General features: G+C 39.3%; 2 protein-coding genes across 3 annotated transcripts in view; both read left to right on the top strand.

Moving 5' to 3' along the window:
* LOC144026822 (heparan sulfate 2-O-sulfotransferase 1-like) overlaps positions 1-25,088 on the top strand; it is a 149,973-nt gene that overhangs the window by 75,429 nt on the left and 49,456 nt on the right. For both annotated transcript variants that reach the window (XM_077533844.1, XM_077533845.1), the window contains exon 3: positions 8,782-8,983. The gene's annotated coding sequence lies outside the window, so the exon portion shown is untranslated. The remainder of the gene's footprint in view (positions 1-8,781; positions 8,984-25,088) is intronic.
* Positions 20,016-21,392, top strand: sox14 (SRY-box transcription factor 14). The gene has a single exon (XM_077534005.1). The coding sequence runs from the start codon at positions 20,084-20,086 to the stop codon at positions 20,876-20,878; it is 795 nt and encodes a 264-aa protein (XP_077390131.1). The 5' UTR covers positions 20,016-20,083; the 3' UTR covers positions 20,879-21,392.

Genomic DNA, 25,088 nt, shown 5'->3' with positions numbered 1-25,088 from the left:
TAAATAAAATGCAAACGCACACACCAACACACACGTATACAAAGCAAACTATTATGTCAGCCAGACGGGTGGCATATTTAAGATCTTATTTCCATCATAACACACATACACACACGCAGCAAAAAAAAAAAAAAAATGGCGGCCCGCAAGCTGACAAGCATAACCGCCGCGGCGCTAAAATGGAAATCAGCCGCTATCTGATGCCAACAACAGTCGGGCGGCCAAGGGAAAGTGACGGGAGAAATCCCCGGGAAATAATCTGCGCCGGATGGACAAACACGCACACTCATGCACACACACGCGGACACCATAATTAAAATGACCCATTCGGATGACATAATGGCGTCAAGCACATGATTTCTACTCTTGCTCTTCTTCTTTTTTTTGTATTCTAACGCTTTTTGGTGTTTTTTGTTTCTCAAATTATTTTTTAGGTTAATTTTGTTGCCATTTTTTTCGTGATTTTAATCTTAATCTTAATACTGGTATTGTTGTTCATTATTTCTTTATTAATTTAATTCTCTCAGCCTGACGCTAATATTCTGTTGAACTCTTGTACTTTTTTTCTTATTCTTATCTTTATTATTGTTCTTCTTTACTCTTTTTAATCTCACTCACGTTCTTTTTTTACTCAAATTCTTTCTGTATTCATACTAGTATTCTTATTTTTGGGGTGAGTACCGACATCAGGTATCAGTATTGGGACCGATACTCGGCCTTATTTCAAGTTAGCAGTACTTGCGACGGTGGCCGATACTAGTATCAGCTGCCCCCTTGTGGCCATTTTACTACCATTTTAGAATAAAAAAAAAAAAGTTTCTTTAATTTGATACAGTTTTCAAGATTAATGTTATATTGGCATATGTAGGTATTTCTTCAAAATTATGTGTCATTGTTTTTTGGGTGGGAGGCAATTTTATGTATCAAAAGTACTTGTGGTATCACTACTTGGTATCGGTGGATACTCGAGTTGAGTACTGGTCTGACAAACAGTTGTATCGAACATCCCTACTTATTGTTTCTTATGTGTAATTTATGTCATTATTATTTGCGTTATTCTTTCCCTCGTGTAATCTTATATTCTCACTTGCTTTTGTTCTTTCTTACATTTAATTTTCTTGCTCTAATGCTTACATTGTTATACTTACTATTGTTGTGCTTGTTCATATCCGTATAAAATTATCTTTGAATCTAATCTTGCAATTTTCATACTCTTATTCTTCCTTATTCTCTTTCCTGTTTTTACTGTTATTCTGTTATTTTTTCTTATTATTTTATTTTCATACTTTCTTACTCATTATTTTCTCATTTTCACAGTTATTGTTATTCGTACGCTTTCTTTTTGTTGTTACATTTTCTTTTTTTATGGCAAGGAACGCACTAGTGATGTATGAAATCCCTGCCAAATAAGGTGTGCTGGACACACGCACGCACGCACGCACAGCATAATTAAAATGATTTGCTGGGTGAGGAGCTCGTTTAAAAGCCACCGAGTGTGCGAATAAGCAACGTGATGTAAATGGAGACAAATGGCCTCAAGTGCGTGATAGCGATCGTCCATTTAGACAAACGCTGCGCACCGGCGCCCCGCAACCTTTCATACATAAATAAAATATGTGCTGTCACTGATATTGCGCCTTATCAGCGGCGAGGCCAAATTTTGCGTGGGGCCCTCGCGCCCGGGCGATAGAGGCCCAGAGCTGGAGATGCTCGCCGCCGATAGCGGCCGTCTGTCTGTCTGTCTGTCTGTCTGTCAGCCCACGGGGGAGAAAGCGGGTGGGTGTTGTTAATATCGCGAGGAGGCGTAGAGGTGGTAGATTCAAACCACGCCGGTCGGATGTGTTCCCGGCGGAGCGTGAAGTCAACAGGCAAGCGGCGACAAATCCGGGTCGGATGGAGTTGGACTGCCTTTATTCCCCACCCCCGCTTGACCCCGTGCTCGCCCAGCCACCACCTCGTCATGTGACCTACCTCGGTTTTACTGGTGGTGATGAATGAACACGCCGGAAGGGAAGCCAAGGCCGTGTCGCGGGAGTCTTGCATGTATACAGTAATTCAACCCCCGTGCATTGCTGGTTCACTATTCACAAATAGTGCTATAGCGTCACTTTTCCAGGTCTAAGTTGTGGTGCAGGTAACGTGATTTTGGTGGATTTGATCACTGAATGATTAGGGTCTTAAATGTATATAAGAAATGCTAATTGATATGGATGTAATGATATCCAAACGTCACACGATACAATATTATCAAGATATGACATACAATATTGTGGGGAGGTTGGCGATATATAAAAAAAGGTGACAATATTGTAAAAAAATGAGCTCATAGTAAAAAAAAACAACACAATATTGTGCTTTTGTACATAACAGCAATGTTATATTATGTTTTTATGATGTGATTTTTATGTTAGGTTATGAATGCGCATATTCCTCCACATAGACTTCCTTCACAGTCATATTACGTTCCCCTTCATCTGAAAATTAGTATAGATTTAAACATAGAAGGGCCAAAACATCGCTAATGAAAATGAAATTGCACTAAAAAAATAAATTTAAAAAATAGCCATGAGAGGGCGCTGGAACTGCACAAATGGAAATCAACCTGACTTTTTTTTGAACAGATGTGTTGCATTTAAAATATCGTGAACATAACGACAACGATATTGTGGCAGTTTTAATATCACGATATTGCGCTTATCGTTACATCCCTACTAATTGAATATAAACCCAGTATGGCTCTGAGGTTTTCTAACTTGGGTCAATTAGTGGAGGCCAGAGTTCAAAGCAAACATGGTGAAGCGGCATTTGGCTGTTATGCTGCACACAAATTGCCTACGCGGCCAACAGAAATGAAGTCTGCCCTTACTGCCAATGACGAAAAAAGACGTCAACTTTTTTTTTTTTTTTTTTTTTTAAATATATATTTTCTTCCCCCTATACCTTTTGCTTATTAACACCTTCAGGCCCACATTGTTTCTGCTGGGCACTTTTATTTCTTTTTATTTTTTATTTATTTTTTTTACCAATTTTGACTCATTTCCCGCATAAGAATAATAATTTGTGGGGGGTTTATTTGTTGTAAACTTCTCTAGTTTATAGTAGCATTTTTAACATGATAATGTAAATCAACGTGCAATTGTGATTGGTTAGCTCTGATCCAATCACGAACCAGAAGTGTTGACATCATCCAAATTATGCGCTTTTATTGGTTTAGACGCACACGTCATGTCCACTGCAATTATCGATGGGTCCGAAGGGGTTAAATGTCAGAATTAAGATTTTTAAATGCAGGTGAGTGCTTTGGATGCCTTGCCAGGACACCAGTGCGTCAAACAAAGCATCCTACACGATGGTCCAAAACATGAAATTGTGACAGTGTTGTGCAGTCACATTAGCCAGGCATTTTAACACGCATGTACAAGCTCTCGCTCCCGATACCTGGGCCCCTCCGCGTTCAAGCGGGCAGGATATTTAGGCGGGATTATCTGCACAAATAAGTCGGCTGAGATGAGAGATGCCGCCACCGCCGGGAAAATTCCATTTGTCAGCTCACTGGCTTTCATGAATACTTAAGAACCAATCGAGTGGCGAGTGTTTGTGGGACTAATTACACCGGTAGCACGTAAATAAATAAATGCACGCCAGTCGCTGGGGGGAAACGCACCGCGCGGGGGCTATCCATCCGCCATTATTGTGTCTATTGTTCTTCCGAATACAAACCATCGATATTCGCCCAATTTCTTCCCTCTTTTGAAGTCTAAAAATTGAAGTGGGTGAGCGCGAAAACAGAACACATCAAAGTATGGCGCATTGATGAGACCTTGCGATGACATTCGTACATTTTACTCGGAGTAAAAAAAAACAACCCAACACAACATTGCAGATTAATAAGATGATACGAGAGTAATGCAAACAACTTCCTTAAAAATCAATAAGTACCTCAGCCCCAGTGAATAATTACGTCTGCGATTAGTATTGATCACCGCTTCCACTCTGGCAACTCTCCATTTTTATTACTGTGAATGTGAATTCATACATTCCATACCTTCCATCTTATTAAAAGGTGCTTTTACACACAGCTTCATTTGCTTTATTCAACCTGTTTTGTTTTTGTTTTTTTCCTCAATAAATATGAGCATGGGAGGAGCAGATGAGAAGAATGCAGGAAAGAAAAAAAGGATGGAATGTCCATTGGAGGGATTGAAGGTAGGATGTTGGAAGGAGAAATGTAGAAAAGATCTTTTAAGGATGTTGGAAGGATGGAAGAAGGACATAGGACAGATGTAAGGAGGGTGTATGAAGGGCGTTGGAACAACGTGTGGTGGACAGGAAAAGTCTACACACCCCGTTTAGATGCAAGCCTTTTGCAAGATAAATCATTGCACATTTCAAGCTTGTATTCGATGGCCGTCTGCACACACCTGCAGCCATGTAAAGATTCACCTCAAAGTTCAGATGTTCTAGTAGGCTTTTCTTGACTTTCTTTTTTTTCTTTCCCCTTCTTGTAGTAGCCTGAGGGTTTTGGGCTCACATCAACTGCTATTTCCAGCTGTTTATAGTTCCTTATAACATGTGTAAGGCCCCTGTTTAAGCTGGAAAACAAAACAAAAAAACAGCCCCAAGCATGATCCTGCCACTACTACTATTCTTCACTATTCTGTAGTGTTTTCAGCAAACAACAAAAAAAAGAAAGCACAAAATGTCAGGAAATGGCACCTAGAGCAACCGAAATTTGAGGTAAATTGGAGGCACTTAAAATGGTGGCAAGTGTGATTGGTCAGGTCCGAACACATACCTAGTTAGGAGAGGGTGTGCACACTTTTGCAACCACATCATTTATCTTTTTTATTTTTATTTTATTTTTTTATTCCGCTCTCAAAAAAGATTTGTTTTTCCATTATTATTATTTTTTAGATTACAAAACAGGGGTGTGTAGACTTTTTATATCCACTAAGGAAGTAGGAAGGATGGAGAAAGACGTGGGAAGGATGTAGCCTTAAGAGTCAATTTGCTATCAAGCCAGCGCACAAAACACATTGCGTCGGTATTATTATTATTATTATTATTATTATTATTATTATGTGCACTAGTATCCCTCTTGATGTTTTTGTTCATACTAGAAACAATTAAGGCACTTACAACAGCTCATTAAAACTCACTGCAGCTTTATTTTTTTTATTTATTTTTTTTTATGAGGATTGTTGCCATTAAAGACCACTTGTGCTTCTTATTGACTGTGAAGTGTCTTTTTGTTTTTAGCGCGGATTAAATCGAGATAGCGAGCGCGCTCGCACATCCACACAAACGATGCTCCTAATAAAGCATCCGAGTGTGAACGAGGAGGCGAATGCGCGCGCGACTGCCGTGAGATGCGTTGGCGGGTGGCGGGTTGTTGTCGCAAAGGGCCCCCAGGACGCCGATAGAAAGCGGTGGTGGCTGGGCGGCGGGAGGTGATTTATGGGTAGCGGGCGCGCTGATAAGGCGCCCTCCCTTCATTTAACGCCTTATCGGCAGTGTTAAAGAGAGGCCGCAATTTGCAGCCTCCTTCAGAGGCCACATGTGACTAATCTGTGCCAGGCGCGACGACAATCTGTCTCGGCGAGCGCAATACATCATTCACTTGTCCCGCCCTTCTGTACCGCGGCCACACAGGAGAACAAACACCCCGTGCGATTTGTTTTTTAAAATGAATAACAACCGCAACATGTTTCACGAGATGCTAAAAAGCAACTCATCCTTCCTCTACTGTACATTCTATTTATAATGTCTTAGCTTAGCTCGGAGAGGATGAAGGGATTTATTTATTTTGGTGAATCCTGGTTGAGCAAAAAGCTAAACTACTTACGTTATGCTCCTAATGTGGGTGCCTGCCAAGCCACCTGGTCACCTGTATAGTCCATATAAATCAACATGGGGCTTCTGCAAAGTTGACTGTATTCTTTTAAAGGCTGTAAAAATAACCAAATGCTAACATCATGTTTCGAATGTGAGACCTACCGTAGTCCTCATGCTAAGCTAACAAGGCTATCAACATGCTCATATAGTCTATCCTTTCAACATTGACACAGGGTTAGCTTGGTTGGTTGAGGGTAAATGTTTTTAATGTTCTATTTACAAAACCACAAAATAAACAACTAGCTAAATGCTAAAATAATCTACAATCGAAATGCTAACGTCATTCGTCTGTCAAATCAGACTAAAAAATTAGCTTTGGTCTGCTTCAAGGTACTTATTATTGATAAGCAATATGCTAATGTTACACTACTAATTTGAGGCCTAAAACCAATCTTGTCTTCTGATTCTGAATAGTCCATTTAATCTGTCCAAAAAAACAACGATTTTCTGCTTCAATATGTATGTTTTTGTTAATACTGTATGTGTAAATTAACCAAAAATGATACAACGATGCTACTAACATGACGTACGTTCGTATGCTAAGCTAATGAGGCTAGCGCCATGCTTACAGCTTTCCTCCACTGACAACAAAATATTGCAGACATAAGTAGCAGTTGCTTTCACACTATTATCCATCATTTCCCCTCATAAATTTGAAATTTAAACAAAAAAAAAAAGAACTTTAGTGTTAGCATCTCTCAGAACTCTTCTCAGCTAACCATGCTAACTGGGCTTTGTAGCTACCTTGCCGTGTTACTTTTTCCACTAAACTATTCTGTTGAATTTTATATTGTTTGTTTATATAAAGATATTAATTGCCTGCCAGGGGACAAGAAAATATGTCAGCTTTTTTTTGTAAACTAATCAATCCCAAAAAAAAGTCATGCTGCTGACGTGAAGCCTTAAAGCTAACTGGATTGTCTGTGAAGTCTGTCAAAAGTCAACATTCTGCTCCAAGTTAAGATATGTGTTTGTATTTTCTGTAAAATGATCAACAGTAGGTAAAAACAAAAATACTAACGTAATGCCTTGTTAAGATGCTAAGCTAACAAGGCTTAGCATCACGCTTTGCATTGGAATCGAAAGTAAACAGCGAGCAACATTCACCCCCCAAGGCTCGTTAAGTGGATGCTCATCATTCTGCACGTGAGTGACAGGTGATGGAGGCCAACGCTCAAATCCCGCCGGTGCGCCGTTCAACCAAAGGCCGCGGGGGTGCGTTCAAAGGCCGCGGCCCGCGCTGTTGTTGCATTGCGTTGCAGCAAGCAGATTAAAAAGGACGGCGGCGCGTTTTTATCTGCCGCTTGTAAATGAGCGAGTGGCCAGTGTAGTGGCTGGCGGGCTCGGGCCGGCCGGGCCAGGCGAGGCTGCTGGAACAAGAGGCTTAAGATCGTATCACCGCCCTGCAGGCGCCGGCCAGATTAGGAAAAGACACGCTGTTGACAAACAAGCCAGGGGGAGCTTATTAAACAATAATTAGATGCTAAGCTAACGCGCTATCGCCAAGGCAAAGCTGAGGAGACGTCGGCGTCCCTTTTTTTTTTTTTTTATCAAGGTCAGGAGTCATCGCTCGCTTTGGTTTACTGGCAAGCGGCAAAGGATTCATTTTGCGGGTTTGAATTGTTCTTTGGCTTTTATTTGCTGGATTGCAGGTACATGGTGTCAACATCTGAGGGACTTGTTTTTCTTATGTTTATGTATCATTAGTTTTATGCTATTTTATTCTTTCGCTGTTTCGAGATTGCCTCTAAAGAACAAAACGGGTACGGTCTGGTGGGAACAGACAGTTCTATGGTCTTCCGGTCCTCCACACGGTCTTTTCCCGCTGTTTTGCCTCGCAGGCTCGAGTCTGGTGGCATTTGAAATTATTATTTATGATAACGCTCATAATTGCGCGCTCACTTGCCCGCTCGCTTGTTTCTGCATACTTTCGAGACGTGACAGTGAGACGAGTTGGAACAGGAAGAAAAGTGACGAGGAGACGCGTTTTTATCTGCATTTCCATCTTGCGCCACTCTTTTAATAACTTTCAACCACAGCAAAGTCGAGCTAAAGTAAAAAAAAAAAACAAGATGTGGAACATACACAATGAGAAGAAACTAAATGACTGACCTTGGGGAGCAAAAAAATAGAATTGGTGGCTTTGATGGGTTTTATAAACACAATTAAGTTTACCAAAAAGCTTCATCAAAAACTAGCAGGTTGTACCAGCCAAATATCCTTATTCCGGTTAATATTCAAATAAACTGACTTAAAATCACATATAAAATCATCCCCAAAGGCTCATGCATTTAATTAATTACCAAAGACATTTTTGCTCTAATTATAGTTATAGTTTTGTAAACATAAAATGTCGTTTGTTAGTTTTGGCTTTTTAAAAAACATTTTCATTTTTATTTTATTTTGTTAACGAAATTGCTTTTTGAATTTTAGTTTTTTTCCATCAGTTTTAGTGAACTAAAATAACCTTGGCTGGGAGACAAAAAGGGCCCAATCGAAACACATTTTCCAGTTCATTTAGATATAGCCTACTTGGGGTAGTTTTAAATTAACTACCATTCATTGGAAACCAAATTAACTGCTCAAAATGGCAGAAGTCCCAAAAATATAAGAAAGCGAAGTAAAGACATAAGACCCCCTTGAAAAACTTGCACTTGGTACAACCCAGGTAGGACTTCCTGTATTTGAATCCTCTGCTTCCTGTTTGAGGCTTTTTTGCTTTATGGAGCAGTCAAAAAAGGTACAGCATCAAAATATCAACTTTGTAAAGCATTACTTTTTAGGATAATCATTCATGATATTTACACTGTATGCTGATAAATGCATCTAAAGTGATTTTTTTTTTCCACTAATGTGGTCATTCTAATGGATTCCAACTTTTGGCAGGAAAATCTCCAGTTTAAAGTCTGGCCTGGTGATGGTCTTCGATTGGTCTTCTGGATTTGTTTGACCCGTCGGAGGATTCCAAGGATTACTGGGATTACGGCTGTGAACTCTCATCCTGGTCTTTACTCGGTCAAAGACCACAAAAAGATGCTGGAGGTTTACCATCAGGAGGTCTTCACGATGGGGGCGGCCATCTTGGCAGGTAGGCAACTCGCTTGGTTACGGTCATGTACAAAATTAACTCAAGTTAAGGTAGAAAGTGGTAAATAGTTTACTAGCTACCAATTTAATTTAACTACTAGCTACCTAGCTAGCGAGCTACTCGCTAGTAAGTAGTTAGCTAACATTTAAACATGTACAGTCCGTTTTTAAGATGTCTATTGATATTGTTATGAAATATTAATGACATATAGCATCTTATTGTGTTGTTTAGCATTACATGTGTATACCAGTCCAGTACTGTTTGTTGAAGATACAATATCAACACATTTAAATATCAATATCATAATGTAACGTTACTGTATCATGCATTATACTCATAATACAAAATTGCAGTTTATATTATCATTATGTTATCTATAAATCCTTACAAAATATTTTCTTTTACAATGCCGGTTCTCTCTAACTTTTCCATTCACTTTGAATTATTTTCGCCGTTTTCCGAGCAGCCAGCGCGTGCGCTTTTGCTCCAATTCTCTCATTTACGCTCATTTGTCATGTGTGTCTGGAAAAGTTGGATATATTGTCAGCCGCGTGTCACCTTTGGCCGCCTCAAAGCCGCACGAAACAAACCAGAGAGCAAGCAATTTTATTGTTCACTGCTATCTTTAATTGCGATGAAAGGGGATTATGTAGATTTGCGCTAAGCCTCCCTGACAGGACACATTTGGACGTGAAAGAGGGCCGCGCTGGAGGAGTATGTGTCGCTGGCGGGGGCTTAGCGCGGGGGTACGTCTTCCCAATAAAAAAAAAAAAAGAAAAAAAAAAAGGGTAATCCCGGAGTCGAGGGATCCCTCATTTAGCCTCTCAGTCGCAGATGATGGCTCCAATTATAGCCTTTTGCTCTCCTGCAAGACAAAGAGCAACGCTGTGTGACTAAATGTCATAAAGATACTTGGAGTGTCGTTATCGCGCACACGCTCATTGCGGACCTATACGACCAGTCAGAAGCAGAGAGATTCACAAAGCAAATATAATGCATTTAAAAGAACAATATGGATAGAAAATGGTCAAAATGTCCCCAAAATATTTTGGGGAGAAAAAAGAAATGTCTTTTCGTCAGTTTTTTCTTGAAAATATTCTCTGTTTTCATTTAAAAATAAATAAATGAATGAATGAATAAATAAGGGCGGCACGGGGATGAGTGGTTAGCACGTCCGCCTCCCAGTACTGAGGACTCAGGTTCGAATCCAGGCTCCAGCCTTCCTGGGTGGAGTTTGCATGGTCTCCCAATGCCTGCGTGGGTTTTTTCTGGGTACTCCGGTCTCCTCCCACATTCCAAAGACATGCATGGCAGGTTAATTGGGCGCTCCAAATTGTCCCAAGGTGTGATAGTGGTTGGTTGTTTGTCTCTGTGTGCCCTGCGATTGACTGGCAACCGGTCCAGGGTGTCCCCCGCCTTCCGCCCCGGGCCACTAGGGGGAGCACCTCATAAGAGTGGCGAGGAAATGGACGCAAGTCTTCCGGCGAAGAAGACGTATGAGCTTAGTTTTATTTATTATTATTATTATTATTATTATTATTATTATTATTATTATTATGCTGATTATTATTATTATTATTATTATTATTATTAATAATTTATTTGTATTTATTATTATTAGTATTTTATTTATATTTTTATATTTATGTATTTACAGTATATTTATTTACATTATTTTATTATATTATGAATTATTTTATTTTTTAAATTTGTAATATCATTTATTCATTTATTTACTTTGTATTATCTGTTGATATTTATTTTATTATTTTATTTATTATTTATTTATATTATTATTATTATTTTATGATTAGTTTTATCGTAGATATCGTGGATTTATTGCCTGAGCAATATATCGATAATTGCGGTATCGTCATATTGTGAGATAATCGTTATCGCGAGACTTGTATCGCATATGGTATCGTATCATCAAGTAGCCAGAGGTTCCCACCCCTATGGTGGACAGCGTAGACCAAAGACTAACGTAGACTAAAGAAGAAGAATGCTGTAAAGTAGAACGTTGAAAGGTGGTAGGGCGGCACCCTAGCGCCCTCTATTGACCCGCCGCCACCGGTCAAATGTCAAAATGTGTCAAATTTGAGCGGAACAATTATGTAAACCTTCTAAATGGCGCCAGTTGTTTTTTTGTTTTGTTTTGTTTTTTTGCCGCAAGTTGGCACAAGACAAAAGTGTCTTTGTCGGCGCCACCTCGCACCTTCTTCCGCCCGGCGCTTCCGACAAATTCAATTCCACGCGCCGCATTTCACGGCCAATTTCACCGCCGTCCCCCTGAAAGAAACCGTCATCAATTCTTCACGAGTGGCCCGTGTCTGCTGCGTGCCGGCGTCAAATCGCATCCTTTTTTTTTTTTTTTTTTTTTTTTTTTCAAGCGACCCACGGCCATGAGGGAGGAAGCCGAGCCTTTGTTTATACTTCCAAATTATTTGGTATAAATGACAAATTATTTTCAGACAAAAATTCATGTTCAAGGAAGAAACCTTTTGTGTGAAAACGTTGTCTGTTTGAATAAGTAGCTTTATAAAAAAAGAAAAAAGTTTCAACAAATAGAACATCCTTCTTCTTGAGGAAATTGCAAATTTCGTGGGGGGGTTTAAGTTGTTCTTCAAAAATATACAACTTTTTTTCTTTGAAAATATACAAGTACTACTCAGAAGTAAATACATTTTGGTACAATTCTGAGTATGAAATCATGTAAATTTTTTTAAGTTAACAATGGATTATTTTTCCTTTTTAAATGGTCGTCCATTTTGTGTTTAATTTTTCTTTCAAAAATAATTTTTTTAAATATGCAGGATGTTTTCATAAATGAGATTAGCTTTGTGCTCTAAAATATTTTCACTAAAATAAAATGTATAAATATGACGTTTTTGGGGGGTTTTATTCTCTTTTTTTTTTTTAGTAAAAAGACATATTTTCAAGAAAAATGGCGTTTGAATTTTCTGTTTTTAAGTATTTTTTTTCCAGAAAATATTTAATGATAATGTTTATGTTTAAGTGTCTATATATATATATATAGTATAGTATAGTATAGTATGATTTTTTTTTTTTTTTCACCCTCAAATCCATTTCCCCACTGAAAAATAAATGACGAAGTAAAATGTAGCCTACTTTTTTTCTGGAAAACACACCTAAATTTGCGCATTATTTTTCTTTTCTAAATTTTTGAGTAAAAAGTCATGTATTTTCAAGGAAAAAAAAAATCATTTTAATAAGAGAATGCCTTTTCTCTATGGAATTGTACATTTTGTCAAAGTTCCACATTTTTTGTTGCAAAAAATAAGCAACTGATCCCTTGTTTTAAAAAGAAAAAAATATGTCTTAAAATATATCACTATATCTATGCATTTTCCTAACCGCTTACTCCTCACAAGGGTCGTGGGGGTGCTGGAGCCAATCCCAGCTGGCTTTGGGCAGTAGGCGGGGTACACCCTGAACTGGTTGCCAGCCAATCGTAGTATATCACTATAGTTTCCTCCAATTATTTTCCAACTTTTTTTTCTCATATGCATACAATATGTTCCTCATACTGTAATATTGCTTCACATAATACTATTTTTGCACCCTGGTGCCCGCCAGATGCACCCGCCCCTTTTTTTTCCCCCTTATTATTCTCGGCGACCCCATAAGAAGAACTTTGATCTGAAATAGATTCGCCGCGACCAATGGCGGCACATTAGCCCAAAAGTGTCAAGGGGGGGGGGTTGGGTGACGATGATGACGGTGATGATGAAGACGCAGGCAGGCCCACCATGAAATGAGCGCGAAGAAAACAATTCCTGCAGGCCCGAGCGAGTGTGACGCCTCTTTAATTGCCTTGGGTCACCCGCCACGCGGCTTATAAGGCAAGTCGGGAGCCTTGGCGGAGGCCCCGCCAGGTGTTTGGAACCGAAGCTATCACTTAAAAAGGGCAAACTATGGCGAGGGGAAGAAAAAAAAAAAAAAACTTGAATCCATCCCCTTCTCTGAATGGACTCTTTCTTCTCTTCTTTTCTTCCTGCACTCTTCCACTATCTCTCACTCTGTATGTGTGAGAAATTTCTCATGAATGATTTATATGTGTCTTGTTATCAGCAGCCATTTCTATAGACCCCCACCAACGCATTCAGCGAGACATTTGTGGCGTAATTGTTAATTTTAGCGCCCATAATGGCTTCAGATGGCGGGGCCGATTAGACATTTATTACACAATTAAATGAAACATACTCGAGAATCACAAAAGGGCCCCCCCCGACGTAATTATTTCAGGCCATTAATAAAAGGGGGGCATTAAATTATATTGGACACAAAAGGCAAGCCAAATAGATTTTCCATTAGAGCAATAGAAGCAGAGAAGAGGGGTAATAGATCCTGCCTCAATTCACTCGCAAATTAATTGTTGCCAGGCCTATTTCCACTTACGCACGCGCTGGAATGAGAAGACTAGTTGGTGGCCCCCGGTGTGTGTGTGTGTGGGGGTGTGTGTGTGTGTGTGTGTGTGTGGGTGTGTGTGTGTGTTATTATATATAGAGGCTGAAAAAAAATCCCATTGTTTGACATCCTACAATAGAGACTTTCCATCTCAGTCCACCCCTCCACTTTTCTGACTCGGGCTTCATTTCCTCCTTTCAAGTACGTGAATGAGCGGCAATGAAGGATGCGCATGCGTCACGACATGGCCGCTCGACTCGAGAAGATTGACAATTTTTCATCAAACGTGTCCCATCTTGGTCTGCGCAGCCAAGTTTTGTTTGCTGTGAGTTTGCTCGTTAATGGCTGCCTTAGCTTTGCCGCCATGCTCCGCCCCCACATGTGTCATCCGTCACAGGTTTGTGTCGCTCGTTTTGTCTTGTGGTTCGAAAGTTGGTAGCAATCGTATAAAATTGCAAAAGGATATTTTGAAAGAGCTTCAAACCAACACGGTAGTCTTCCTGTGTCTTATCAGGTGCAAGTTCTTGAGACTTTTTTTTTTGTTGGTCTACTCATGATGGATAAGTCTACCAAACTTCATGTTGCTGTGTGAAACTGGCTGAATTTTCTAAACAAGGCCACAACTTTAAAAGATCCCTTGAAGTGGGAAAAAAAAAAATGGCGCCATAATGCTTGCTTCAAACCAATACATCAGACTTCCTGTGACTTTCCGGGCATGGCTTGTTGAGACTTTTTTTGTGGGTTTACTCATGATAGACGTGTCTGCCAAATGTCATGTTGCTGTGTGAAACTGACTGCGGGGGCTGAATTTTATTATGGTCTCCACCTCTGAAAGTCCTGGAAAGCATTAAAGTGAGTCGAAAACGGATGCATCAAACTAATGTAGCAGACTTACGTTTTCATTTCAGGCATGGATTCGGGAGACTTTTTTGTTGGTCTACTTATCAGACATCCCTGCCAAATTTCATGTTGCTAACTGAAACGGGGTAGGGTGGGGCGGGGGTTATATTCTATAAAAAGGTTGCGACTTTTAAAGAAGCTATACTGGCCACTTCCAACCAAAATGACAGACTTCCTGTGTCTTTCCGAGTATGACTTTTTGAGACTTTGAGACGGGGTTTTTTTGTGGGTTTACTCATGATAGACAAGTCTACCAAATGTCATGTTGCTGCCATTTTAAAAGCCCTGGAAAGAGTTCAAGTGAGGCTAAAATGTCTTCTCCAAACCAATAGAGCAAACTTCTTGACATTTCAGGCAAGTTTTTGTGGGTCTAACTTTCAATGATGATGGCCATCCCTACCAAATGTCAGCTTGCTCAATGAAACGGGCTAAGGGGCTTAAAAAAAAAAAAAAAGCCTCAACTTATAAATGAGCCTAAAATGGCCGCTTCAGACCAATCGCGCAAACTTCCTGTCTTTTTTTAGGCATTTGTGAGACTTTTTTAAAAAAATTTATTTATTTATTTATTTATTTATTTGGTCAACCAAATTTCACATTGCCAAGTGAAAGCAGCAAAAATGAACAATTGTCCAGTATGTTGTTAGCATTATTAGCATAGCAGCGTAATGTGTTAAAGAGACATTTGTTGTCGTTTTTAGCGTCCAAATTTGAGCAGATTACATTGCGTCTGCATTAATGAACCTCAATAAGAATATTTAACAGATGACCTTCCTCCTTTTTTTTTTTTCTTTTTTTTTTTTTCTTTACACAATAAGTCACCTTGCGTCGGTATCACGAGCCGAGGTCAGACATGACAGACTAATAAATCAGCGCCATTCAAGCCAACAAAAGGCCGCAATTGTCTCATTGTGCTCCAATTGCAAGTTGACTGTTTGGCTCCCACTTTACGTTTCAACACTCTTGACTGTCAAAGTAAACGTAAAATAAAGTTGTAGTTTGAATTTTGGTCTCAAATGTCAAAAAGTTGCGACGATATACTGAGCCCTTCTTGGCATAATGATTGTCTGATAGCACGACTGTTTATCTGAAAAAAATAAAATAAATGTGAAAAAAGTGACGAGGCGACAAGGTGAACCACACTGTGGAGGGGTTCACTCTAATTGGAAGAATAATAGCGACATGGCCGGCTGCTTCTTCTTTTCTTGTTTTTCCTCCAATGAATTCCATTCTGCTAATGAAGGTCAGCGGTGAGTCACATCGTCTTGGCTTTTTGTGATCGTTTATCAGACCTGATCTCCGCCGGGCCCCTTTAATCCTAATTGTGGAGTAGAATGTGGGGCCGTGTGGGCCCGCGCGCTCTTTGATGTTCTTTTCTTATCGCCGTTGCCTCCCCTCATCCCTCGCTCCCCCGACAACCCCTGACATTCTTTAATATATATAAACGCTCATAAGATGTGTGTCTATTAGTTAAGTTTTGCACAGGGTGGAGCGTATTCATGAATGGGAATATTATTGTTATACAAATAAGAATAATTAAATCATCTTAGTTCACATTAAGTTTGTTTATTTTGTTAGTATAAAATAAGCAGTCAGTGTTGGCAACTAAGTTGGCACAATAATTTAAAAAAAAATGCAAGAAATGCAGACTAGAGCAGCTGAACTTTGTTTGGGTTAATCTGAAGCACTTCAAATGGTGGCAGGTGTGCACTGACTCATTTAACTTTGAATGGGATTGGTTGATCTGAGCATTCCCACTTCCTAGTTATGAGGGTGTGCACACTTTTGCAACCAGGTCATTTCAGTAATTTATCCTCCCCTATTTGAAAATATTATAAAATATATTTTGTACAGATCAGGCTTATCACAAAATTATTAGCCATCACACAAAATCTTCAGGCTTCTGCTGGAAAGGGAAGAAGGGCGTTAAAAGCCTACGAGAACAGCTAAGCTTGATTTGAGGTTAGTCGGAGGCGCTTTAAATAAGCAGCAGATGTGCGCCGACTCCCGATGAACACGACTTGGAATGGGATTGGTTCATCTGAACACAGCCATTTTCTAGTTGCACTTATGCAACCACATTATCTTGGTTGCCTATTTCCCTTCTGGTAAAAGTTTAAATGTTGTTTTCGATAGGTCACATCAAGGGTGGGAAAAGTTTAGAATTTTATTTATTTTTTCTTGCCGGCGTAAAAAAAAAATATGAAGAGTGGATGTCCTATTATATATTTCATCTCTTTTGCGGCTGCGTCAAATAGAATTCATCAGACACTCATGTGTGTGCGCTGCGCAAATGACACGCACAAAAGAGGCTTTTACACAAACAAACAAGTGATGATATTATTGGAGTGAGGCGTTAAGACGGAAGTCAGACATTCTAAAAAGCTGGCGATTGTTTTGGTATTGTCGGCTGCTGGGGTTGGGGGGCGGGGCTTGAAGTTGAACGTAAACGGCTTCAGCACCGCGGACAGTTACGCCGGGCGGGCGGGAAAGGGGAGGGAGCCGACACGTGCACGCGTGCACACGCATCCTTCACGTGAGCGCGCTCGGGCGACAGGCAGGCCGCCGCGAGCACGCGCACTGTTGAAGCGATCATCATGCTTGCATGACCAATAGATGGAAAATATATCATGCAATTATGTTTTTAAAATATATATATATATTTTAAAATGCATGCATATTTGCTGTTTAAAATTATTTGTTGTGTTTATAGATAGATAGATGGATTAAATCATCCTGTGGTCAGTAAAAGCACGCATTAGTCATAAAAGAAATTGCATTATATTAAAATGTAAATGTCAATACTTTTTTTCAAAACGTGTATTTCAATATACATGTTAGATTAGAATTGTACAAATATCCAATAAAAAATACAAATACAAAGAAAAACAACTTGAAGCAAATGATCCTGATATTATATGTATACATTCATCGAGTATTTAAATTTATTCGAGCTCTAAATCACCATCAGACGAGGAACTCACTTATCATGCACGAATAACCTAATAATAATAATAATCATAATAACAATTATAATAATAATAACAATAATAATAATAATAATAATAATAGTAATTCCCGCTGTCTTGTCTGTTGTTGTTGTTTTCGCTAACATGCAAACATGCAATATAAATATACATATTTTATGAATATTTTTAATAATTGTACCTGGTGCGCTGCTGAGCCTCTCGAAGTCGCCTCCTGCCGCTGCCTGATTCTCTCCCCTGTTCCCTTCTTCATCTTCTTTGCCACCCCCCTCCCCTGAATTTTTTTTATGATTTTTTTTTTTTTTTTTTTTCCCATGAGCGAGACGTCGTTGGAAATCTTCCTGCTTCTTGACGCGCGATGACGCGTGCGCAAAGAGCGAGCGAGCGAGAGAGGGAGGGAGAGAGAGAGAGAGAGAGAGAGATATCCCAACATATGAATATATTATGTTATTATTATTAATAATAATATTATTATTATTATTATTATTGCTATTTTTTTTCTACGATTGCTTGCGCATGCGCAATTTTGCAGCTTTTGCTTCGGCTGTTACACAGTGGCCCCGTGGGCATCTTTCCATATAACTCACCCTCACTACATTATTATTATCATTATTATTGTTATTTTTTTTAAAGCCAGCATGTTTTTATTTTGTGATTCCAACACATGCAGTCGAACTGCTGCTGCTGCTCCTCAACATCAAGTCTGTCAATTGTTTTTGGGCGCGTCTATTTGTTGTCGTCATGGTTGCACTTGTGCTGTACGCTGCATGTAGTTGCCTCTAATAGCTGTCTTGAAAGACATTTAATGACATAATCACGCACTTCTTGTACTCATTAAAATATAAAGGTTAACTTTTGACGGCAGACAATGAAGAGCAATTACTGTAATTGCTACTTTGAAGGTGAAGTGTCTGACTTTTATCTAAATGTCACCTGCGTTTTGTTGAGCATTTTGAGAGTTGGCCAAATGTTTGACTTTTTTTTTTTCTTAGCACCCCCGCAAAAAACAAACAAACAAAAAAAAACACTGCATTGTTGCTGAACATTATTTTTAAATCTTTTTAGTAAAATTATTGATCTGCTTTTTGTTTGAAATTTTTATTTTTTTTTGCGTGCAACGGAAAGATTAATTTTACAATAAATTCATTAGTTTACTAAAAATAAACAAAACAAAACGACTCTATCAAAAAATATAAGCTCGCCCAAAAACTTTATTAGGCCTAAATCTAATAGTCAAAATGTAATTAAATGTTGGTGTAATATGTTGTTCGAGTTGTTGCAATCAAAACTGGATCATATAATATATATATATATATATATATACATTTATTTATTTATTTATTGGTGGGATTAATATATTTTTTTGTTCGTTTTATTTTCTTTTTTTTACACACATTTTTCTTCGCATTATTGTATTTTTGGTATAAATATTTAAAATTTAAGATGCATAATGTGTTTTTGGTGGATTTTTCTTTTGTATATGTTTCAGTGAGATTCTTGAAAATTTTGGGAATTTTAAAAAAATATAATTAATCATACATTTTGTTTGACTTATTTATCGTTTTTTGGTTCAAATTTTTGTTTTATATCCTTTATTGATTTTCGAAAAAATTCCATATTTTTTTTTTTTTCATAAGACATTTTTTGACGGAATTATTTGAAAAGTTATTCTCTGTGTGTGTGTGTGTGTGTGTGTGTATAAAGTTATTTGAAGTTTTTTTCTAGGATTATTTATATTTAATTATTTAATATTATCTATAGGATTCTTAAAATTTGGGAAGACATTCACATTTTAAATATTTTTTTCTAATTTTTTTGTCGTGTTATTTATTCCCTTTTTTTTGTTTTGAATTATTTATTTTTATTTATTTATTTATTTTTTTGGTGGAGAGTCTTTTTCTTTTATGGGATTATTTAAAAAAATATATTTTTATTATTATTTACATTTTTGGTACAGTTTTTCCCCCTTTTTAAAAATCGAATTATTACCACATTTTCTTCTTTTTTTGTTGTTGTTTTGGCCACTCGATTTTTTTCTTCTTTTTCCCCGGTCTTTGCTATTAATTTGACGTATAATGAAAGTGCGCACGCACATCGCGCGTTTGTAAGGTGCGCCTGCAGGCGCTGATTGGTGTCGACAGGCAGGCAGGTCGTCTCCCTCCACTTCCGCCGCCGTCGCGCGCAGCAGCTTTCCTGCCACCGCACCTCTGCGCGTGACGTCACGTTGCGTGCCAGAACGCCGAGCAAGCCCTGCCTTTTGAAGTGGGCCGCTTTTGGCTGGCTCCTTTCCGCTCACCGCGCTCATTTGCAAGGCGCGCCAGGTGGTGCAGCTCCACGGAAGAAGAAGCGAGCGAGCGAGCGCACCCAGCGAACAACACGACAACAAAACAGAAGAAGAAGAAGAGAGCGAAAGAAAGAGAAAGAGGAGGACAGAAGGAGGGAAGCAAGGAGAGACTTTATTGCTTTCACCTTTTTGTGGATTCTGCGTCTTTTCTTCCCACGTGCATGCTCGCAGTCGCGGACTTTTTTTTTTTTTTTGCGCGCGCTCTGTCTGGATTTTCAGCGCACTTTTTCCTCCTTTTTTTTTTTTTTTTTTGCACTTTTTCTCTTTTTGTTCGCCATCCGAGATTTGAGCGTGTCATGCCTGCAGCTATCTCGCATCTTCCGGGCAGCAGGTGAACTTCAGATAGCAACTTTTTTTTTTTTTTTTTTGTTTTTTTTTTTTTTTTCCCCCTTCCAACCGTCTCCCCCCATTTTCCCCTCTCGCGCCGGCCGCCTTGCACTCGCCATGTCCAAGCCGGCCGACCACATCAAGCGGCCCATGAACGCCTTCATGGTCTGGTCCCGCGGCCAGCGGCGGAAGATGGCCCAGGAGAACCCCAAGATGCACAACTCGGAGATCAGCAAGCGGCTGGGCGCCGAGTGGAAGCTGCTGTCCGAGGCCGAGAAGCGGCCCTACATCGACGAGGCCAAGCGGCTGCGCGCGCAGCACATGAAGGAGCACCCGGACTACAAGTACCGGCCGCGGCGCAAGCCCAAGAACCTGCTGAAGAAGGACCGCTACGTCTTCCCGCTGCCCTACCTGGGCGACACGGAGCACCTGAAGGGCCTGTCGCTGCCGTCCGACGCGCTGCTGCACGGCTCCGGCGAGAAAGCGGCGGCGGCGGCGGCCGCGGCGGCGGCGGCGGCGCGCGCCTTCCTGCCGCCCGCTTCCGCCTCCCCGTACTCGTCCTTCCTGGACGCGGCGGGCTTCGGCCAGAAGATGGCCGACGTGCCGCACGCCCTGGCGGCGGCCGCCGCCGGCGTGCCGTACTCGTCGCTGCAGGGCTACCAGGCGGCCGCCGCCGCCGCCGGCGCGGGCGCCTTCGGCCCGCTGGGCGGCTGCGCGCCCACGCAGCACCCGCACACGCACCCGCACACGCACACCCACCCGTCGCCCACGAACCCGGGCTACGTGGTGCCGTGTAACTGCAGCGCCTGGTCCGCGTCCAGCTTGCAGCCGCCCGTGGCCTACATCCTCTTTCCAGGTATGAGCAAGACTGGGATTGACCCCTACTCGTCCGCGCACGCCGCCGCCATGTAAAAGACGCACGCGCATGACCGACACGAGCGAAGCGAAACAGTGACTCTTTTTTGTTTTTTTTGTTTGTTTATTTTGGAAACCTGCATGTACATAAGACCGCGCGCTGGGAACCGGAAATGACTTTTTTTTTTGTTTTCACTCACGCGTGGATTGTAAGAAATGTCAAATGTTTATACGGCAGCCTGCCAGAAGAAGACAAAAAAAAAAGAATAAGGAGGCCTTTAACTTTATTTATTGTGTACATTTCAACGATGATTTGTGTTGATTATTATCAATCAACTAATTATTACTATACCCTCCCCTCAATTGGCACATACGGGTTATCGATTACGGTTCATTGTTTTACTTTTTCTTCTCCTGTATTTTTTTATTTAATTTGAATGTGCATTTTCTATGGAAGACAAAAAAAATAATAATAAAAAAAAAAGATCAAATGTCATGTATCTATAGAAGGTTGGCGCCTCTTTGCAGCAAAGAGAAGAAGAAGAGTCCAATAAAAAGACAATCTGGCTCATTTCATGCTTGGACAAAACTATTCTTCATTTTAGAAAAGAAAAAAAAAGAAATCTAAATGATTTGATACAAGCTGATAAAATAAAAAAAAATAAAAAATGGAGGAACTTTATGGGGGTCTGCGACGGCGGTGGAGAAAGAGCGCGAGGCCTCCCGGGATGGAAGCCGCCTGTCGGACTCGTTTGGCGGCTTGGTGGCCTCGCATGCATGCATGGGAAGCCCCATGGAGCTTGCTGGAGGTGGATTACAAAAAAAAAAAAAAAAAAAATCCCAACATCAAAACATCATCTTGCACTTACTTGCCTCGTGCAAGTTTGACAACTGGGCAAAAAAAAAAGAAAAAAGGCGGCACCTTCAAACGACGCGATCACGTGTTCCAACATGCGCGCTGACTCATTAAGACAAAAGACTTCTTGACGAGCGCACACGCAGCAATTCATTTCGTGTGCGTGTGTGTGTCAACTGGGAAGCTTGGAACGGGAGCGAGAAGCGCGCGCGTGCGCGCAACTATACGAGCACGCGCCTTTTCTAATTAAGAATTTCATTTTCCACGTGCAAATTGTTGACTTTATCTGGCGGGAACATATGCTGCACACGAGTGGAGGTGCAATCTATCCCTGGGGGGGCGCGAGAGGAGGAGGAGGAGGGCAGGGAGGGGGGGATTGGGGTAGGGGGGGGCGTTCGGTTCGCACTGTTTGTAAATGAGGATGCTTGAAGTTGGACACCTAAAAAAAAAAATGTGGTGGGGGGGTCATTAGTTTTTGTTGTTTTTGTTGCATTCAAATTTGATCATGCACGATTATTTGATTATACTTTTAATAGCACGATTGTTGCCTTATTTTATAGCATTCTTCATAATTATGATTGCATTCATCTGCATGCATGGATTTTGTGGCGTCGATTTGATGAAGTTAGAACTTGCATTGTGGATTTTTTTTAACATTTTTAAAAAAATATTCCTTTCCTTATTTAGTGGCTTTAATTCTCGTTTGCATTTATGGAACGCATAAGGCTCGTATTGGCATGCTCAATTCTGATTCATTTTGTTACTATATTTTGATCATGATTAGATTTCAATGGAGATGTCAATCTATTTTTGAGAGACATTTTTATGCGTTTGGATTTTTTGAAATTCATTTTATTTCTTTAGACTTGTTTTTAACTATTATTTAGATTTATGAAGTCTTCATGTCACATTTTTAGATAATTATTTTAATCCTATTTCTTACGATGATGATTGCATGACACCCAATTACATCCGTGCCAATTTAGTTTTTGTTTTTAGTTTTTTCCCTTGTCATCTTTTTTTAAAATATAAAGTAATTATTTGCACTTTCGTTTTTAATCAAAGCCTTTATCGTTTTCTATATAGCTTTTTAAAGTCTTCAGACCTTTTCTTTTTTTTTTTTTTTTTTTTTTAAGACATTATGAATATTCTGACCACTACTTGGGTGGGTTATTTTTCTTCTTTCTATCTTTTGCGTTTTTAGTATAAATATTATCTTCTTTTTTTTTATGATTATTATGGGGCACACGTCAATCTTATTTCCGGTTTATGTACTATTGACTTCCTTTTATTTTATTTTTTATTTCATTTACAATTATAATGTTTTTTTTGTGACATTTATGACACTACCAAAACAAAAAAGTATAGTGCATGTTGGAAGTGACATGTTTGTAAATAATGTCGGTATTTTTTCCGTGCACTCCCGCGAATCGTCGGCGCGCTTTCTTATCTGCTTGGCAGCGCCTCCTCATCCTCATCCTCATCCTCATCCTCATCCTCAATCTTCATCCTCATCACAGCTCCCGAGGAGAAGAATTGTTCTTGATTTCATTTCGTTCACAGGCGCGCGCGCCTTTCTTTCGCGCCTTTCCAGGTCATTTATACGCTTCATTTGCTGATAAAAGTCCACGGGGGAGGAGGAGGGGGGGCGAGAGGGGGGGCTACTTTTCCCTACGAGACACTTCAAAATCAAAGACAATTAGCGCTTTATTTTTTGTGTGTGTGTGTATTTAATTAAATTGCCTGCACTTAGCGGCGTTTATTTGAGATTGGCGCGTTTGAAAAGCTGAGATGTGATTTAAAAAAAAAAAAAAAAAAAAATGCTAGCAGGAATTGTGAAATGCTTGTGTGGGCGCATGCACGGCAGAGGATAAAACTGATCTCATTTCGGCATATTAAATATTGTCTCCCAAAAAGGATGAAAAGCACCCTCGTCCATATCTGAAATTGAATCTGGGATAGCATTTGGACGTGCAAGGCACAAAAAAAAAAAAAAATACACATACTGTGTGTTGTGTTGTTTGAAGCAGATGCTCTTTTTTTTAAGAAAGGAAAAGAAATGATAAAAATGTAAAAATATATAAATGTGTATTCAAAAGCAAGAAAGCTTAGGGGGAAAGGAATCTCATTGCAACGCTTGTTAAAAGGTTTTAAAAAAATGTGATTTGCGTCCACACTTTAGTTCTAAAGACACTGGATGATGATTTTTATATTTTATTTATTTTTTAAATATACTTTTATTCTATTATTTGTCCCAGTGCATTTATAGGATCTTTATCAATCACATCAAAGGTATCTTTTTCTCAAACGCAAACTTGACGCCATAGTGTTTTTTGTTTTTTCTTTATCTTGAAACAAGTTTTCTTTGATGTGTAATATTTGTATGAAATGATCAATCAGATAAAAAAACATTGTACGACACGTTAATATGATCAAAGTTATCGTTTGCTCAAATGCAAATTTGCATCCATCAAATTAATTTTTGTGGCCAGGAAGACATTTTTCTATACGTTTTCTTTGATCTTTGTATTATAAATTCATTAATCAGATTTAAAAAAAAAAAAAAAAAAAAAAGATATTCAATTGATGAGGTGAAAGATATCTTTGACTCACAAAAACAAAGTTGCATCCATAGTAGGCTAATGATTTTTGTCATGGGGAAAGTATTTTCAAACATGTTTACTTACATGTTTTGATTATAGACCAAAAAGTCAATAATGTTGATTTGTCATCATGAAGATGTTTTTGAAAACATTTTCTTTGATGTAAAGCAATTGTATTGTATCGTATCATATATATATATATATACATATATATATATATATATATATATATATCAGAATTGTATTGATATGACAGTGAGCTAAAATCGATTATAGGCAAATATGCTGTTCAGCTAACGATACCATCTTATACAGATCAAAAAGATTTCTATGTGTTAATCAGATCAAAGTCATCCTTGACTCAAACGCATCCATAAAGTTGATTTTTTGTCATCGGGATGACATTTTCAAACATGTTTGCTTTGATGTATCGCATTTATAGTGCACATAATGGTCATTGAGATTTATTTATTTTATATTTTTTTAACAGTAAACTGTGGCCATTCCGTCGATTTCTGTGTTCCGGAAACAATTTAAAGTGTGCATGTGTGTGTGTGCGTGTAAATGGAGCCGTTTGACTTATTTCGCAATCAAGAGGATGTTTCTAAAACTGTATTTATGATCAATAAGATCAAAGAAATTTTTTACACAAAAGCAAGGTTGCATCAATCAAGTTTATTTTTGTCACACGAAAGATGATTTTTGAGGTTACGACCCGGAACGGGTGAACACAATTGAGGACGGGATTGAACCGCTTCTCTTTGAAGTTGGCAAACTGAGCAGGAAAATCAGGAATATTTCATTCGTA

This window comes from Festucalex cinctus, chromosome 10 (genome assembly GCF_051991245.1).
Source record: "Festucalex cinctus isolate MCC-2025b chromosome 10, RoL_Fcin_1.0, whole genome shotgun sequence".
NCBI lineage: Eukaryota > Metazoa > Chordata > Actinopteri > Syngnathiformes > Syngnathidae > Festucalex > Festucalex cinctus.
Note: the sequence above shows the minus strand (reverse complement) of the source record. Positions and strands in the feature narration are given on the sequence as shown.

Coding starts and splice junctions, on each gene's coding strand:
- sox14 (XM_077534005.1), top strand. CDS start 20,084: ATGTCCAAGCCGGCCGACCACATCAAGCGGCCCATGAACGCCTTCATG.